Here is a 20,560-nt window from a genome sequence, read left to right as displayed (position 1 = left end):
TCCCAAACACACTTAGTAGAAAGAAAGGGTTTGACCCCTGAAGAACAGAAGACCTATTTTAAATTTTTGAGAGGACTTTGTACAAATCCTTTAACTTTGGTACTGTGAGAGTTTTGTATTTTAAAGAAGGTTCAGTAGATAAGATGTGATGCTTTGGGGTATGGCCTTTTTGTTCCAAAATCATCAAACCAGAGTAGCATAAGCTGTTGGAAGAAACAGAGAAGTGAACTTTGACTGGCCTTTGGAAGGTGCACTTTCTGATCTGCTTCATTAACAGAGACAGTAAAGCTGAAGCTTAATATGAAATACCATGAGTAATAGGCATTAAATTTGTGCACAGCCGAACAAATCTATTCCCCAAATAGTCTCATTTCAAGGGAAGATTCTTCTGGCACAATGCCTGGGCTGCTGGCCACTGCCTGCTTGGCTGTCCTGCCCTGTGCCTACCCTCTTTAGCAGCTGGTACTGCTCCCAGGCAATGCACTCAGTTCTTGCTCTTGAAGCTTATTATACTTTATTATCTTTATGTTTCTAAATATAGTTTAGGCACATCAAGCCAGTTATTGAATTACCAAACATAAGCAGTCTGTGCATACATTTCTACATCCATTTTCTGTGCAGAGAATCATACCATTCTAACCAAGGAATACATCTGAATACCTTGCGTAACTGATGCTTTGAATTTTAGAGTAATCTATGATTGTTTAAAGTTTATCTACTAATTCATTGAGCTAAACCAAAATAAGCTACTCTTCTCTTGAAAAGCAAGAGTTTATACACTGGGTTTGCACAGATTTCACTAAAATGGCCCAATCTCTGCATGGAACAGAAGATTTATTTCCTGAAACATCACACCCTCCCTTTGCTCTAGGCAGCAGGATATGTGCAATGAAGTCATTAGCTAAATACAGGAAAGCAAAGCCATAAAATCAAGCTTTTACATACTGCTCTCTATTCTAAAAGCTTCTGACTGGTTAGAAAAAGCGTCACATTTAATATTTGGCCATGTGAAAGAGAGGGATAAGTAAAAACATCTCCATTGCTAGCTTTCAACATGGGAACAGGAAGATTAGACACACTGATCCAAAACCTCCATCTTTGGGTCTGAACTTTTGCATCTGCTTTTCTACTGGCCTTTCCTCTTCTGTCTCCCTCTTGGAAGATGACTATTAAAGGCAGAAAGACTACAGTTATTCTGCTGCCTGTTCATCCACACTCCACCTTCAGAAGGAAGAGTGACACAGTTGCTTTAAAGTTACTATTCAAGGAACAACTTGCTACTCCATTCCTGAGCTTTCAGCTTTGTCAACCTCCAGAATGGAAAACTTGCATTGGCATTAGTTCTGTTTCACATTCCAGTTCTTTTTGCAGCTCTGGGTCTTTAAAGTGTTCTCTGAAATCAGCAGTTTGAAATTCAATATATATGCACAGCATAAAGAGCCTGGGAAAAAAAAAAGAAAAAAGAAAACTACAGCATTTTCTAATTTAATGATCTCTGTGCTGAGGCAAAAAATCAGCTGTTCACCTTAAGGCCCCCCTATAAATCCAAAGCACGAATTTTTTTGCAACTGCATGCCTTGCACATTCCTTACCAAAACATGTAGCAAATTTAATGTAGGTTGGGCTGCAATGTGGCAACGGGGGGGGGGGGGGGGGGGAGAGAACGGGGGGGATGCCCTGTGATACTCAGTTGTCCATTCCAGCTGCATCTGCTAATAACAGAGCCCTATCCAGCACTGCTGAAATCAGGAATTTTGCCACTGACTTGAAAGGCAGCAGGATTTAAAATTACAATGCATACCGCTTATTTGCTTCCCCTTGACAATATGGCCATTGCATTGTGGGTAACGAGCTAAGTTTCTCAATACTGGTACATAATTTGATCTCTTGACAATAATCCACATGCAGCTAAACAGTGCCTGCATAACATTTTGTGCCTCAGTGGTTAAAGTATGTTATTTGGAATCACAAAAGCAAACCACAGACCAGCTCAGAAGTAAAATAATCATTAGGTGCAGAAGTGACGGAAGCAAACAAGGCCTGAGATGCATACTAGCACGTGGATATCCAACAACTTTATCATCTTCTTAGTGACCATTTCGAGCCTAGATAAAATACGATAAAGTATTCACGTTTGGAAGTCCCTCCAATTCCTATTAAATGCCTAATCACACAGAGGCATCAGAATGCAAAAAACTACTATTAATAAGGCTTCTGAATTACAAGAGGCACTGAGCACTCTGCGAGTTAGAAGTGACTTTTGCCTCTTGTGGTTTTTAAGATTTCAGTTTCTATTGGGCTGCTTTTCATCAAATGAACAAGCCTTTTCCCTCTGCTCTTTTCTATTGTCTAAGACAAGCCTCCCATTCTGAAGTGAAAATCACTTTGAGCTGGGTTTTTTTGGTTCTTACGTAAACATAAAATGAAGAGAGGTTTATTCTCTCATCCCTCTGCACTGTAGCCATGTGTGGCCAGCATGGATGCAGTGTCTTTTCTTTCCCTTCCTCTAGAGTAAATTAGTCTCCTTGATATCCAAGAGGAAGTGAACCCTTATTGCTTTCTCCTCCACCCTCACAAAGATGTATAGCTAATGTGCTCTTCCTGCATACTCAATAGCTGCGGCTAGGATTCACTGTCCCTGAAGCAAAACCACTTCTTCACGCTCACTCTGAATTCACTGCCCACTTTCGTAGAAGCGCTGCCTCAGAAGGGCATTCTCCAACTCTCCACTGAGAGAGATTTTTGCATAACTCCTTTTCCTGTAATCAATATTTTCCAAGTCTGCCCTTGATACAAAAAATAGAATATAAATAACAGAATAAAGAGAGCATTTAATAGCCCTACAAATTGTTTCTTCCTTCCTTCTAGGAAGCTGCAGTGCATAATGATTAGGAAGGAGAACAGCAGCACATACACAGTGACACCAACACATAACCCTCTTCTCCTTTCCTGCTGTCTGAAGCATAACACAGGAAAGTAGTGCTCAGTGTCAAGATTTAGAAGCTATGCTCTAATGGCAGAGCTGAGAAATTTTCTGTCCTCAAATATAAAGGATTAAACATCTTCCACCACACACACACACACTGCTAAAAAACAGATACAGTGATCCTGAAAAGGTCCATGCCCTCACTACCATTCAGATTTTTAATTAGTTTCTTCCAAAACAGTTTTACAATTACCTGTAATTTGTCCGCCAATGATTTCCTTCCTACTTAATAGGGACACACACTGTTCCTGGTCTGTAATACCAGACATTTCTTTTGATAATAAAACTGTGCTTGAAGAGTCTTTCCTTAGGTCAACCCCCTTGTTACATGCACAGAAACGGTATCAAAATTTGTATGGAGGCAGATCATTAACATCTCCTTACAAACCTCAAATTCTTTAAAAATGAACATTTCGGAATTAGATGTAAACAGAAGGAAACACAGTAGCAGTGATTTCCAGGAGGCAGTACATGTGCACTTCTATTCAGATGTTTTGCATTACCACAGAACTTGTATGCAGTCTGCAACTGGCACTTGCATCAAGCTGCTCTATTCAGGTTGCTGCTATGACAACTATCCAGAGGCAAATGTCAGGTCAGCTGCCAGTGTATGTGTCAGGGCCATAATTGCTTTGTCAGAAACCTAATAGCCACCTACTCCCACTCCTCTAGCAGCTAAAAGAAATATTGTTAAAATTACTAAATGATGTGATATTCTTAACCCTCTATTCATATCCTACTAGAGCACTGAAAACTTAAAATTTGCTGTTGTTCTTTCTCCAAAACTAAAAAAGAGTGTGTCTGCTTGCAAATTAACATTCATTTATGTTTCAGTGTAAACCTGGGATCTTTAAACTTTCTCTTCTTTTGAGGTTAGATATTATCCTTCACTCTGCCACGATGATTATTGATACTTAATTTGCATGGCTACAAATCACGGCATGGAAAAAATCACAGATTTCACCTTGATGAGAAGCTTTTTTCAAAAATTTATTCAGTGTATATCATAAAGAACTGCCTCACAGCATCACAGCACATCTCTCTTATCAACCTGAAATGAAAAGCTCAAATAATCAATGGGTTTTTCTACGCAGTTTAGCTTTTAGAATTAAAGAAACTGGTAGACTTCACAGGGCTCAGAAAAATCACATACATATTTATCCTAATCTTACATCATACTTTTAGTCTTATGATTAAAAAAGAGAATTAACATTTACATTGAGAGAACTTTTCTTAGATACCTAGTAGGTAGTGAATGAAAACAGAGATAGAGATGTAGAAACATCTGTCTTGCAGCTATCTTCAAATATGATCTCATATGAAGAATTAGAGAAAATCTACATTTATGTGGTTTGTTCACTAGAAGAGAAATTGTTTCCCATGCACGCATGGAGACATATACATATTCTAATAGCTTTATTATATTACCTCTCGTTGTCTTATAGGCAGTGATAAAAATAGTTCAATTAAATCAAACTAAACAGATTATAAGTTTTACAGGAAAAGTATTATTCTGCTGCCCCTGTACAGTGAAGGTATGATGGCATCCTCTTTGTTAGGCTACAAAGTTGTCTGACTATTGTTATTTTCAACTAGCTTGTGGAATGAAAAGAAATGATAGCTTTTAAATTCACAATTTTTTAAAAAGGAAAATGCAGAAAACCTTTTTCTTATCATATATATTCTATACAATATGGATGGACAAGCACTTTGTGAAAAGCCTACTAATTTAAAAAGCACTAGCTGTGGCTGAGAATGCCTTGATTAGGTTGGGAGATACGTAAGACAAATTTCATTCTCCTCTGAGTGTAAACTCTCTTTTGGCTCCACTTGTAATTTGCTATGTGACTACAAAAGAATCATACATGATACGTCCTATTAGTTTGGGCATAAATATCGATGAAGTATATTTAGTCCACTTCTTTGGCTACTCAAAACCTTTGTATGCTATGGTAGCCCTTCCGTGACACTATCCACTGAAACAGAGGCCAAACTGCTAAAATAACATGCATTGTTTGAATCCAGGAGATAATCCAGTCCACTAGCTTCACAGACATATGTGACCACTATTCTCCCATATACAAATATAATAATGAATTCTCAAAGGCTCCAATTCCTAACTGTAACAAATCAACGTAATGCCAATGAAGCTACGTCAAGTTTCTAAATATCTGGTTAACTATATACAACATGTCCACAGAAAGGGTCATAGGGTTCTTCAGAAAATATTCTATGTTTCAGTTCTGCTGCTTTCCCCTGTTTAACCCCCCCCCTGTCCTGTCTAGGTGCTTAGTGTTTTTTCTTAATCACAAAAAACTTATTTGGATTAGAAGAATAAGCACTTGATCATTAGTTTTGCAACATGATAGCATTCAAAAAGAATCAATTCTAAACAACAGAACAATGAAACATAATATCTCTATTGTATAAAGCTCTTGTGTTCAAATAAAGATGAATACAATTTTTCCTAGTATCATTCTTATTTGCTTTTCCAAATGAAGATTTCCCTTAGTCACCTTCCTTAAAAAAATAAAGGGGCAGGTGTTCTCATATGCATGTACTAATGTATGTAAATTAGTATTTCCTCTTAGATCTTCTCGTGAGGAAGACAATTGAGGGAAAACACTGCTTATTCACTATTATCATCTGAGAGTATTTTCTGACCCTGGAAGATTCAAAGGTCAGAAAGCTCACCCAGCAATACCTGGACTTCTCTTTAGTCTTCCTGATTTCAAACAGGAGGGTAAAAGTACTAACCCAGCTACACTTTCCACAGAGAAAGCTGCGCTTTCCACTGAGAATCATATCTCAACACTACTCCAGGCTGTTTTATGATGAGTTTTTATACAAACATTGCACATCTACCTTCTCTGAAGAATCTGAAATGGACAACATTTAAGCTCTCAAAACAAAGCTTCCATCTCTATGACTGACAAGAAGCAGAGCTTTCTCCACTTGCTATTTACTTAATTATTCTTCCCTTGCTCAGTCAAGACACAATGTGATTTATTAAATGAAGAAAGTAGTAAAAGAACTCATCTTGTTCACTAGATGCAATGAAAGCAGGCAAAGAGGTCTGTACTTCAGCTGTCTTTAATACACTTAGTATTGCTTAAGGTGCTTAATATCTTGCAAGATTATTCCAAGAGAGCATCGCAAGAAGTCATCGAGAAGCACAGCAAATCTTAAGGATTCAGAAAATGCCTCTTCCACATCTGACCAAAGCAAGGAATAAAAGGTCAATCTGATTATTGCTTCTACAGTTGTGATCAATTGTCATCAAAAAAATAGTCCTCAAAATTCAAGACTAGAGTCACTCTTTTTTTGAATCTGGACTCAGTGGAGATAATTGGGAGAGCAGTAACCAAAAACTCTATAACCACTCTATTACCACTTCCCGATCTGGACTGTGGAAAGGTCTGCCAAACCCAGCCCAATGTCAGTGGTCACTTCACCTTTTGGCAGTAGCATAAATAAATCCATGCAATTTCAAAATTTTATCTATAAAACTTGTACAATGGAAAAATTCTTCCCTTTAATACCAAACAGCATTAAAAACGGAAGCAACAGAACTCGTCGATCAGGTAATATGTATGAAATACGTAACTTCTCTGCATTTAAGCTACAGACCAACCACTAGAGCTTGATCACAAGATAATGAAAATGCACTGAAGGAACACTTGAGTAACATCAAACACAGGTAGGCAGCCAGAGCATTACAGTCCAAGCTACCATAACTTAGTAAACATACTTATTTTACTTACAGAGAAGTCTCAGAAACTGACAATGCTTTTATTGCTACAATTTCAAAAACTACTGAAATGTACTGGTTTCCTTATAGACAAGATTGCATCGAGTCTCCCTTTATGACTGTTTTAAAATAGCTAGTTTTGAAAATAAATAATTGATACCAATGAGATCATTTTCATTAACTTATTTTAAAAATTACATTTTTACAGGAAGAAAATTTTAGCCTTGAGTTAAGAAATACAAAGATCATATGATTTCAATTTGAGACATATGTAGAATAATGGTTTCTTCCTACTTCAGGCTTAACTGTACGGAATTAACTATATCTGGACTATATTAAACACTGCAGTTTTCAGAAATACTTCTAGAATGTCTTTCATAAGATGCAGTATTCAGTGTGTCTTTCCCTGACATTTTTTAGAGAGGTTTCTTCTGAAGACGTAAGTCTATGCCCAGGATTAAAAGCATATAAAGCCAAGCTTTCATATTTTATACTCATGAAAGAAACTCATGAGCAAGGTCAATAGTCTAACTTTACAGAAGGAATAGTGAGCTCTCTAAAATTACCCTTGTTTTGACTTCTGCCATTGCTTTTTTTCTGCTGAGAGATCATTGAAATGTTTTTTCATCAAACCACTGCTAATATTTATGTTGTAGGCAAAATCATTCCAAACCATATTTAATTTGGAAAGCCATATTCATATTTTACCGAAGCACAGACTTCCATTAGGCACCTACATGCAACACACTTGGAACTTCCTGCTAAGGGACCATGTTCTGCTAGGGAGAGGGGAAGAAATGGAGACGTAGAAGAGGAAAGAGCAAAAATTAAATGAGAATATATAGCAGCACTGGCTGCTATATTAGATGCCTTTGAGTGATTTGAGTAGGCAAGGAAGATGACAGTAGCCTGGCCACCAGTGATATTTGCCACTGGACTGGAGGTGGCTTTATTCAGCAGGGACATTAGATCTTTTACATACATGTAGCACTGACTGCACAGACCTTGCAAACCAGAGACAAGGTACCTGCTGTAGGCAGTTTTCAGCATAGATACACAGACATTTTCTGCATAGCTGTATAAATAAAAGGCATGAGGGAGAGAGAGAGACAGAGACACAGAGAGAGAACTAGTGCAAAACATGAGAGTGAGTGCACAAGAAAGTGTGACTAGGACCTTCTGAGATTCCCCTCAGTTTGAAAAAGGATCTGATTGATCACATCCTTGAGGTTCATTTTAAAGACCTCCATGCACCTGCTTTCTTATCTATCTATATCTGTACTTAACAGTACAAACACATACAAACATTTTATGGGTAGTATTCTGAAAAGCTGGTGGTAAGGATGCAAATTACATCTTCCTTTGAGACAGACTGACTCATTTGGAGAATAAAAGGCAGACCTTCACTGTGCTGTGTGCAAGAATAAAACAGCTTTAATTCACTGCTCCCATTCAGCTTTGAAGGGAAGTGCTGAATGAGTGCTCTTACAGATCCTCTTAAGAATCTGCTTTCCAGGACTATCTAATGATCATCCTCCATTAGAAGGTCTCTTGATATAATTTATGAAGCGGTAATTTTCATTATCCAAATCCTATTTCCCCTTTCTTCCTCCCAAATTTCCACTGAACAGTCCTCATAGCCTGAGTCCACCCTATAGGTGTAATGCCCAATTTTGGAAATTTATGTTTACAAAAGGCTTTTTATTTATTTGTTTGAAGCTGCTAAACACTACAAACAAACAGAAAAGGGTGCAAGTTGAACTAAACTTTTTTGATCTCATTCTGATTAAGAAAAAATTCCATTCAAAATATTTGTTTTTGGATATGTGTAAGAAAAGTGAAGGAAATCTCAAAGTAAATAAAAGGGAAAAAATAGGAGGAGGAGAAGGATAGAGTCCTTTTACCTATGAGGACACAGGTCCAGTTCCCACCTCAGTTTAAGCACTAACACAGACCTTAACATGTGTTAAATACTCCACTCAGAAATATTCTGGAGTGCTTTGCTCTCAATCTACTGGTTAGTGTTATGTACTTGGAATAAATAATTAACTTTTCAATAGAACTGGGGCTAGAACCTAGGTTTCCTGTTTCTCTAGTGACTGTCCTAACTGTTCACCCGCACGGTAAATTTCTTACTATCATTTTTTTGAAGCTACCAACACTTTCTCCCATATTTTTTTTTCAGATAAAACTATTCAGAAAATCCCTCCTGAATTTACAAATAGTTTTGCAGACACCACAGGTATGTCATCCAGTTAATTTACTATTTGCTGAATCAAATGACTGTGTTATTTGCAGCCACCTCCACAGTGTTCTTAGCATATTCTGCCGAAAAGGAGCTGGGAGCTGAAGGAAGTAGAACCTAACACATATTTTTTTCATAGGCAAATTTGCTACTTAAATATGACCTTTGTAATTAAAGCAATCAGTATGGAGTGATCCTGTCTACAGATTTTGAATTTTGTAATGAACAATGAAGAAACTGGGCACTACTTCTAACCTAAGTTGTGCTTAACATTACAGCTTTGATGTTCCATATATTTTGGAAACCTTAAGCACATATACAGCATTAATGAAAACACTACAAAAAATTATAACAGCAAAAAGTCACAGCAATATCCACTCTCTGCCTTTCATCTATCAATATTATAAGAGCAAAATAAAAATCCTTTATTCAACTAGGTCAGCACCTGAAAGAAGTCAATGGGCTATGTATAAAAGGAAAATATTCTTTTAAACACTGAATTTCATGAAAAAGTTCATCTATGATGACAGAGGCAGATTTCAATACAGCTAAGATATTACTAGTATTTGTCTTGGTGATAATCTGGTAAAGACAAAAAGCATAAATGTCTTTACAACAAAAATGTCATAGGTTCGCTGTATTCTTGGAACAACTGGATAATTAAAGCCTGAAACAAGCAACCAATCTGATTTTGAAAAATTGAAAGAAAATATGCAGTTTTCAACAAGTTAATAACAATGAAATAAGATAACACATAAGACAATAGGTAAATAATCACATAAAAATAAAATAAATATTAATTTGAACCTTTAAAACATTCATAAATCAATGGACTGTAATTTGGTAAAATCAGAGTAACTTTTCTGTTTCAGGTAAATAGGTATTTTCAGAAACTTACACAATTTCTCCTTACATTTATAAATCTGTTCAAAAATGTGAAAGAGAATATGTGCACACATAAACACACTGACTCATGTAGACATGCACTAATTCTGTTATTTATTTAAATTATACATGCTGTGTGCTGTATTTCTTATAACAGTAGTATAAAATGTATAGCTCTTAATAAATACACAGCTTTATCCAATTGGACTTCATTAATACACTAGCCTCTCTCATATAGCTTATGTAAATATATACAAAGGCACACTTGTGTATTCATTTAAACAGCTACAGGTTTTGTATTTTAATCATTCTTGCTAACAAGAAACACATAAGGGATTGCACCACCCTTCTGCATGGCATCCTAAGAAAATGAGTCCAGCTCCAGTGCTTTTATAAATACGGCTGTAGTAGACCCCCAAACAACACAGTACCTGCTGTCTATCCAACCGCATCCTTTTTGCAGCATTTCTGCTTTCACTCTCACAGGCAGAAGCCAGGATACTCTCTGCAACTGCTGAAGTAAGGTGTGAGGGAATAGGTCGTGACTATGAGAGAAAAAAAGAAACACAGAAATTATTTCTAGGATAATCCACAATATCCTTAGCAAAGCACACAACACTGTCACCTAGGCTGGAAAGTCCGCTCATTGAAATGTAGTTTATACCAACGAAACAGGGGAATGGAACTTGTAAAGATGAAAAATGAAACTAGTTAGATGTTAAAGCTGCAGCTGATCCATAGCTCCATCAGAAGCCCTTTCCCCCCACAGCTCTATTGTCCGGTGTATTTAGTCTGTCTCATTAAGCTGTATTTTGAACAGATACTGGCATATTCTCTGCGTTCTAGCAGCACCCTGGCCCTCTGATTCTTGTTAAGAAAACTGAAAAGCTTTTTATCCTGCATAGCATGTGACAGAGATGAGTAGCGTTTCTTTATAGTCATAAGAAAAACAAAACAAAAATCCCAAGTGATAGGGTTGAAACATCACTCAAAACATAACAGATTGTCAGAACATTTCAGTGCAGTTTCAGTCTGTAGTATATGAACATTTGCATTCCATACTGCAATATGACTGATGTGATTAAAATGACTTTTTTTTAAAAAAAATGTTTTTCTTTTGATAATGCCAGCCTGCCAACAATGTAGATATTTTATGGCTCAACTAAATATGGTTTATTTTTCTGAAGCAAAGCCTCCCATTTCTAATTTCATAGCTTTTACATATTTTAGGTTAAAGGTGCAATGAATCACAAAAAAACAAGAGAATGCTAAAATCTTTTTAGCTTCACTACTGGTTATAAATTGCAGTATGATCTTTGCTACCAATTCAGTAAGGAGAGCATTTACACATTTTTTTTGTCCTAATTACAAGCAAAATAATATCTCAGGTGAGGATGATGATAAAACCAGCCTTCCTCATTAATATACAAAGATATATCTGAACTATCAGGAATTTAAAGAAAATTTGGATAATACCATAGATATTGTTGCAATTTGTTGGACCAGATTCTGAACTTCCATAAATTTTCAAAGCTTCATTGAAGTCAGAAGAACTGTGTAAATTTTACCTTCATAGGAACTGGCTATACTCATCTTTTGCAGAGGTCCACCTTTTTACCTCCAGCACCATAAATATGAACCTGCTATGAAATGTCACCGAGTTTTGGAAGCAAATTTTAAAGTAATTCCATTCAGTACTTAAACAACTTCAGAAGAATTCATTATATTAACCTAACTGATTGTCTGCTACAGAACGTTCAATCAATTTAATATCTCACACTGTACTTCTAGTACAAGGGACCACAATCTGTCCCTGACAGAAGCTCAGCTCGCCTTTTGAAGTCGACAGCTGATTTATAGTCCTCCATCTCCAGAGCAATAAGCTTAATTCTCCCCATTCCAACAAGGCCGGTTCCTCTAGCGTCAGTGTAGTAATAGTGTAAGAAAGACAGATAGGGGTTGCAATAGTACAATGAAGTATGACATTTGGATTGATTTGACAGCATAAACAAACTACTGAACTTGTTTACAGTTTGCACAATAATGTATTCGTATGCATTTTTGACAAAATCAAGCTAGTCTAAGAGACGAGGGACATTGATGTTAAACCCTGCATTCAGGGGTTAACATTGCAGTACAAGTAGACGCCTTCTTCCAAGTCCCAGAGAAGGGTATAAGCCCTTCAGGGAGATTTTCCAGACAAACCATTAGGTCAACTATTTTCATTCCTTAGAATGGGCATGTTACACTGTATACATTATTCCACCACTCAGCCACAAGAGAGATTTTCTCCATTTTAGGTGGATAAGTATCACTATAGATGCCATTGTTTTACTTTATGTTCAAGGTACCTTTATTATGTTGGCTGCATTGAAGTCTATTCAGTGTGGTGCTTCAGCGGTGGCTATACAATTATATTTTTGAAAAATGGTGAGCAACCATATGTATACATCAATGTATTTTTAGAAGGCGATGTGTGGGCCAAAATATTTTAAAGAAAAATGAACCCAAGTTCCCCCAGATTATATGTTTATGGGAGGGAATAGGTTTAGTGAAGTGTTTATTAAAGAAAAAAGAAACACCACCAAAATCAAGCCGTTACATGCTTTTCTCTAACAAGGAGTGCAGTGATTATGTCCACCATTAAAACATAGCATATAAAAGCTAGTATCTGTAGAACTGATGAAATCTCCAGGTAAAGGACTGTACTCCTTCTGACGTATGTGCTAACTTGTAATTTCTCTCACTCCTCACTCAACTGCAGCTGGCTGTTGATATGTTCGTGTCAAGAACTATCTAGAGAAAACCTGAGGGAGAATGTAATGAATGCACATCTGAGTCATCTGGGGAATATATCCTATAACAAAGCACAGAAGAATCATCTGACTCAGGTTCCGGTTCTGCCAACTTAACTCAGGCATAGTGCTACTCTGGCATTGACTGAGAAGACAAACATGGTCCTCTATCACTGATAGTAGAGCTGTTAAAAAGAAGGTTTTTCTGTTCTGTGAAATGTCATGTCTGCGAAATGTCAGAAAGATCAATTTTGAAATGCCCTAAGAGAAAAAAATGTGCTTTGAAATAATCACAGTGTTTCTTTTCTTTTTTTAATTTCTAAACAAACTGAATTCATGGCCCTATGAGCTCAGGGGTCCCTTCTGGCTTAGCTTAACTTCATCTTCCATGCTTTGATTACACATGACCTCTGCAGTGACTATAAAACCCAGCTATAAAACCATGTGCATAACAAGCCCAAGTGCCCCAGTCTTTGCTGAGTTCCCAACACATCTAAACACCTAATCTTTGTGAGACACAAAGACCTTGGGAAACACGGCCAAGGCACCACCACTTAGTAAATTCAGCTTTCAGGCTCCATTGTGCAAGGAGGAGCTGCAGCCTTGAGAATCTCAGCCAAAACAGTGTTTTCTAGGTTCTCAGGCTCCATTCTGCAGAGAAGAGTGCTGGTTCCTGTGTGTTTGGGACTATGTGAGGAAATGTGGGAGCCAAGGAGTTTCCTTATTTCCAAGGGTGCCCAGGTTCCCACAGACCCCTGGAACCACAACCAACCCACTGAACTAGCAGGAAAACAGGTTTCCTTTTACTGAAGTTTGTCAAAATGGAAAAATTTTGGCAAATTAACATTTCTTAAAGGAAAGAAAAGCATCAGCAGAAAATTCCTGACCAGCCTTAACTGGTAGAACATGCCTTGTTTTGTTTGATACACAACATTCACAGCCCCAGTCTAATATTTCTTTCACTTCACATTGCTGTAAATCATACAATAGCTCTACTGGAATTACCCATGTGTAAAACAACAGAAAAGAACCAAGTGTCTAATCTTTCGTCTATCAAAACAAGGGATTTACATGGCAAAATTAGAAAGCAGGATAACATTGTTTCCAAATAACAAAAATGAAAGATTGAAAAGAGGTAGCTGACAATTTTATAGTAAGTTAGATGAACAGATAAACAGAACTTAAGAGAATCTTAAAAACAGCTTAATACAGACCTTTAGAGAAGACTGTATGCCTTTGCCCAGCAGCAGCACACAAATTATCTGGTATTTACCTGGAAACCAATACTGCAGGTGACTGAACTAAAACAGTAGCAACATTTTGAATATGCGCTGTTCTTTGTTTTTGATCATCACTTTGGATGACACCTAATTAATTTTCAGCCTCCAACATAGTTTAGGGGGAGAGCATTTTGACAAAAGGTGCAAGGGCAACCTGCCAGATTTCACGTGCATACAGACGCATCTGCTTTTACTGTCTTTTGAAATGACTGACAACCAGGAGCTGGTAGAAACTCCCTCAGCAGCCTGTGGGAAATGACCAACCACTTCCAGTTCTCTTGTATTTGAAACTGTAGTTCAAGGCAATTTATACCTGATTCTGGAGCCCACTACAGAGCCTTACAGTGACAAAGAACAGGACAAAGCAACAGGCACACATACTGTTTGTCAGGAATTTTTGCATAGTTTTAAACAAAACCATTTTTTGGCAAACTATTGTGAAAATGATCGCTTTCTACACTCAGTCCCTTGTCTCTTTTTTGTAGAAAGTGTACAAAGTATTGGCAGATATCTTTTTGTAGATGTCTTCATGAAAAAACGAATTAGCTGATACACCTTTGTAGTCAAATTGTTGTTTGTCTGCTTTAAAGAACACTAAAGTCAATGAAGATCCTTCAATGACTTTGGCAGTCTTTAGATCTGGTTCTCAATAATCAAAGTATCTTACAACAAGCCTTGCTGTGAGTGACAGAATAGTCCTGCAAGGTATTTTACTTTTTTAGTAGATGAAATCCTTGGCCCAGATTCCTTGAAAATTAACTATTTTAGTATAATCTCTGATTCCTTAACATAAGAGACTAGCGTTTTTAATACATAATACAATATCCTCCCAAGTGAGGTTTTTTTACTATATTTACCTTTTGCTACATACACACAATTTCTACCCTATATTTCCAGATGGAGTCTAAACAACTACGTGTTCCAATTTCAGTTGTACATTTTTGGTATAAATCTCCAAATCAGAGATATAAGCATGGACATAATGCATATACATTTTAGTCTAAACCACTAGGAGCAGTATATTCACAAGAAAGAAGTTTGCAGTACTACTGTATATGTTACACTTTTCCTGTGGTTAGAGAAATGTTGTCTCTTAAGTTACCCTCTTGCCACTTTCTTTGAGGTCCAATATTTACTTGTAACATAAATAAAAGACAAAGATTTCATACAGAAGCTTGGTCTAGATGCTCTGACACACTACACAGGTCTGAATCTATTCTGAAAAAAATACAGCTATTATGGCACACATACACACCTGCTAAAATATCGAACTTTATATACATTTGTGCACAAATACTACCTTGTAGTTTAGGCCATTTAACACTGAAAAGGAGAAAAGTTTCAGTATATGATTGCTGCAAACACATAAACATGTGAGTTACTTTCATTTTTTTCATAGAAACTCCAATATAAATGTATGAATGAGGACATACTGTAACTATTACCCAAATATGAAACCACATATAACATTTTTCATACGAAAATATCCATAGTGCTTTACAAGGAAGGGAATACATTATCTTCAGATGAGAATTTTTACTCAGTGTAATGCAGATAATTGACACAGAACTGTCCTACGCTGCACAGCTACACAGGATTCTGAAGTATTTCTTTCTGAAGTACTCCTGCAGAACATAGGATATGTAATACCAATAGGTTGTCTGAGAATTTTAAATTAACAGACTTAAGTACAGTACTGCACTCTATTGGAAGTAGTTTTATAATTATTATTTAGTACAAAATAGTGAAATATGAACAACTCAACTGGCATTTTAATGTTTGCAGCACTGTGTTTCAAACTGGGCTCAGTTATTTTGCTCAGCCTCGCAATCTGCGATATCACAGTATCTATCTGTGATAGATACTCAATTCTAACATCTATCAAGGAATGGGAAGAAAAAAAATAGAAATATTTTCCTAAAAAGCCAAAGTGGCGTTTTTAAACATTCTGTGGTGTTCATACCACTTTTTTCAGTTTTCAACTTTTATTTAATTGAAATATTGCATATTGCACCTTGATTATGACAGCTGTATTTCTGTCTACATGTAATGCAAGTGACACATTCCAACCCAGCAGCACTCTCCTGCTGCTCTGGAGCTTACATACGGGGCTAAGTCCTGGAGGTCCACCTGCTCAAGTGAGCAGTTTTAGTCTGACTACTGAAAATTTTAAATTACTTATACGACCAACAGAAGCATGATCCATCCAGTGTGACTTTATTCATCTAATACCTACGTATTTTAGCTAAACGAGGCACTTTGCATCCTTTTTTAAGTCATTGGAAAAGAGGTATTTCCAGAAGTTGATTCATAACATAGCTGGGGATGTGGCATTCTCTGGCTGGGATTACTGAACTGCTTCACTGATTGTTGAGGGAGCCCAGGTCACCCCATTTCTTTAGATCCTTAATTCTTAGCTAGCAAAATTAGGTGAGATTCTCATTACATCAAGTATATCTGGTACTTCAGAGTGAAGAGGAAGGGAGCGATTAGAATCACTGGGCTGGACTAACTCCTCCTGAGTTAGGTGGGGATTGGATTGGGCATCTCAACAGCAAATGGTTCACTACCAAACTTCAGCAGGCCAGGAAAACTGAGTCCGATTTAACATTATTTCCTGTCTAAGCAAACACATCAAACTGGCTCTGCCACTCTATTACTCTGCTGGCACAAACCAGCTAATTAAGTAACACTGTAGAAGATGTCTTTGTCTAAGTTAGAATCCCAGTATAAGAAAAAATGAAATATTTACCACTTTTTCCGATCTTGAGCTTACAAGTAATCATGTGATCATGATCCATTTATCCTACATTTTTATTTTTGTTCATAAAACAAGGATTTTTTATTATTTTATAAATCAGTATCTGCTGCCATTTTGGGAGGAGGGTTATTTTTCGTCCACTTTTCATGAAAAGTACAGAAAATGTTAAATTGCATTCCTATCCTTTTCTCTCTCATAGAATATGAAAGACCAATTAATACCAGATTGTGAGATATTTTTTAGTTTTCATCTTGTTTCCAGATATCTTGCCTTTTCCCAAAACTAACTTCTTCACATTTTCCAAAGTTACTGGAAGAAAGTATGACTTCTTCTGCTACTCACTTTTCAAAAATTGCCTCACACTTGCAGACATTACTAAAAAGTAAAAGGTGTTCAAAACATCTAAAACATAGCTATGAAAAATCACATCAGCATTCATTTTACTGTTCTGTGGAGAAAAAAATCAGACGCTTTAGAAGAAATGTTTCTATAATTTTTTTAAATTGAGTCCTAACACAAGAAGTTAAAGTTTGTCAGAGAATAATCTTCCCCTTTTTTAAACCTGCTATAGTCATCAGACTTACATAATAACTGGTGTTTAACAAGGGTTCAATGCTTAAAAATGAACAGTTTGGGGTATAGTACAAAACAACAATTTTATTTTCATTTGTAGATCTTCATGTTACTGTTTTGTAATAGTTGTTTTAATGTTTCCCAGCTCTTTAATCAAGATTAAAGATGCATCCCTGCTCCCACAGACCCTCGTGTTCCTGAAAATGTTTATGACCTTTCTCACCATTAAAGACCCAGAGAATTGAAAATTTGAGTGGCTGCAAGGGCAGCTGGCCTATTCAGCATTAAATTCAGTAACTCATGAAAGCTTCCTCTATCTAAAGCTAAAACTGAAAAACAGAGGTTAGAGATTTATCCTGAGATACTTTAATGAGGCAGATTTCAGAAAACACACCACCATCTGAAAATTACCCCCCCCCCCACAAAAAATGCTCAGTTTGGTATCAGAAAATGGAGAAATCCAACTCAACAGACACTTTTAAAACATTTTGATCGCCACGGGCACAGTTGCCAATCATTAAAACACCACTTAAAGCCAATTTGCACAAGCGAAACACAGAAGCAATGAAAGTCACAGAGCTTCTTTACCTGTTACTGATAACATTGTTGTGTGGGAATGGGAGAGAAGGAGCTGAGATGAACATCACTGGTATCTAACTGGGGTCTTTAACCCTTTCTTCTTTTCTGGCTGATACATCCAAACTCATTTTCAGACAATGAAAGTCATTTAAGACTGGCCTTTTCTCTTCAATTTATAGCAATATTTTGCTCTTTGATACTATTTATTTTACAGTAGTGCCTAGGAAGGAGGGTTTCCTCTTGCTTGAACAAGAGGAAGAATCTCTGTGTTATTGAGCTTTTTAGTTTAAGGCCTTGCTCTTGCATTGAAATACACATGGAAATACACACTGTGCAAAAGATACCCAAAGTACTGTTTCAAACCAAGTTCAGCAAGTGAGACTGATGATAGGAGATCAGGAAGATGTGAGGAAGCAGACAGGAGTAAGAAAATGTAATTATTAGGCTAATTCATACCATTTGATCATTTCTAACATCTAAAATTTTCTGGACTGTAGCTAAGTAAATAGATACCACACATCCTCAGAAATTTTCTTCTATCTTTTCCATTTGCCATTTCCTATGTGTACATAGACAGAGACAAGCCTAAAGGAGGGTTTTCATATGATTAGAGAAATAGGTCATTTGACCATTTCTGGAGGAAAATTCCTCTTATATGGCATATATAGATCAAAAAACACTGAAGGTATATAAAGGAATTTTCATTAACATCAAATCTTGGGAGACAGGCAAAATGTCATTTTCCTTTGGCTTAAAGGATATGCTTGCATCAGAAGCAAAATGAAAGCAGCCCAATAACAAGCTGAATAATCAAATAAGTAAAACTTTCCCAATGCAGAAAGAGGACTTCTTGAAGGAATATTTGGTAACAAGAGGCTATGCAAGCTGCATTGGAGTCGATGGACAATCAGCTGTCATAAGCAGAAGCAAGATAAATATCTATAAGCAGTCTCTTAAAAACAGGACATTAATACCAAGAAACACATTAGCTAACAATATGAATGCTCGTGAACCTGAAACTTTCCTATTGCCTCAGAGCTACAACTAACCTGCTAAGCAGCAACAAGTGTCGTTTGGATTACAGATGGCAAATAACTGACAGAAGCTGGCTTCAGACATGCTTTTCATCTTCGCCATGTAGTCTTACACTAATTAAATTCAGTGTACATTTTCTCTTAACTTTACAACATGATGCTGTAAGATAGCTGCACTGTTCCACACATCGTCTGAATTTTTGTATGCCACATATGAGATTATTCTCTCTTCTCTTGAAACTAGATGCTCAAAATATAGCATTCTTGCTCTGAAGAAAATGAAAAAGTTATGCTCAATAAGTCTATGGTAAAGGCATCTCCTGTGCAGATTACTATCTGACTTCCTATTTAATATAACAATGGTAGCGCTATCATTCCTGAGGAGATCATTATCTTGTTTTGCTGTACTTGAGGGTAGCACCTGATTCAAATCAGCACCAACATGTCCTCTCATGATTGTTTGGAACAAATGTTATTATCCAAAGTGATCCTTTCCCACTATCAACATGGTAAGTACATCAAAATAATCATACAGTGAAGTGCCTCTGTCCGAGGTAGCACTTTTAAAACCTGCTTATAATCACGAGGTACTGATAAAGTAATTCAGAAATCAGAACATAATTCAGAAAAAAGCAAATGGGTATGTGTTCCATCTCAGAACTACCTGAATCCAGGTCATTAAGACAGAACATCACATGTTCTCTCAGAAAGTGAACGGGAGTTCTTCCAGGGCCTTTGGGTAGTCTTCGGCTCAGGTTCCTCCCTGCGAGTAAGGAAGCAGGACACATTTCCCTCCTGCCTGTGAGGGCTGCAGTCTTTGGCAGGAGAGCCAATGCCCTGTCACTTTCATTCATGGTCAGCAAAGTCAATATTTTGGAGGGCAATTTTTTATTTAAAAAGCAATAAACCCCACCATAAACTGTAATGGAACATTATAAAAGCAGGGTATATTTCTGAACTATAAAGACTGCCTATTTGAATCACGTTCCTGGTAGTCTTTGTGCCTTTTCCCCTTCCAGGAATAAATTTGATCCTGCAACCTTTATTCATATGAATATGTGAATAATCTGCTGAAGCCAAGCCAATCTAGCTGTTATGGGTCAGGCTGTAAGCCCCTTATTCATATTGAAAAGCAGTTGTGCAAGTCTTTCAGATAACAAAAATGAACCAGTTTACATAAGTGCTCACCAGTGTGAATAATGACAGTAATGAGGCCATAAATTGGAACGGTGAGGAGATCTGCTCGCGTTGGCTAATTGTGTAAGTATTTTCAGTGAAAGGACAGCAAAATAAAAATATTTGGCACAGTGGTGGCTGAACTTGCTTACTAATTTTCAGCCAGAGTGAGTAGATGTAACTTGATGCTACTTACTGAAAATATTTACTTTCCATTTTTCCTGCTTTTACTTTGGAAGGCTATACAATCTGACATGTATACCACCAGTCAATCTTTGGCACTTTTATCCATACAGATGTTCTAGCTGTCTCTTTTCATCTATGTTTCCATCATTCAAAAACAGCATTAACCCATGTCTCAAATAATAAAACCATGCTGTTAGATTCATGAACACACACAAAAAATTAGCTAAAATTTTCTGTCTCCGCTTTTTGAGTTATTGGGTAGTAGTCTTACTCTACAGATAAGCCTGGTATTTTCCTTCTATAACTGTC

General features: G+C 36.8%; 1 protein-coding gene across 4 annotated transcripts in view; it reads right to left on the bottom strand.

Moving 5' to 3' along the window:
* The window catches only part of NOL4 (nucleolar protein 4), a 183,908-nt gene that overhangs the window by 22,972 nt on the left and 140,376 nt on the right, over positions 1–20,560 (bottom strand). For 3 of the 4 annotated variants that reach the window (XM_062568251.1, XM_062568252.1, XM_062568254.1), the window contains one exon: positions 10,299–10,412. The exons of the other annotated variant lie outside the window; for it this stretch is intronic. In XM_062568251.1, the coding sequence (XP_062424235.1) occupies positions 10,299–10,412 (114 nt within the window). The remainder of the gene's footprint in view (positions 1–10,298; positions 10,413–20,560) is intronic. 4 annotated transcript variants of the gene reach the window in all.

The sequence above is a fragment of the Rhea pennata genome, chromosome 2, assembly GCF_028389875.1.
Source record: "Rhea pennata isolate bPtePen1 chromosome 2, bPtePen1.pri, whole genome shotgun sequence".
Classification (NCBI taxonomy): domain Eukaryota; kingdom Metazoa; phylum Chordata; class Aves; order Rheiformes; family Rheidae; genus Rhea; species Rhea pennata.
The sequence above is the reverse complement of the archived record's forward strand: the minus strand, read 5'-3'. Positions and strand labels throughout refer to the sequence as shown.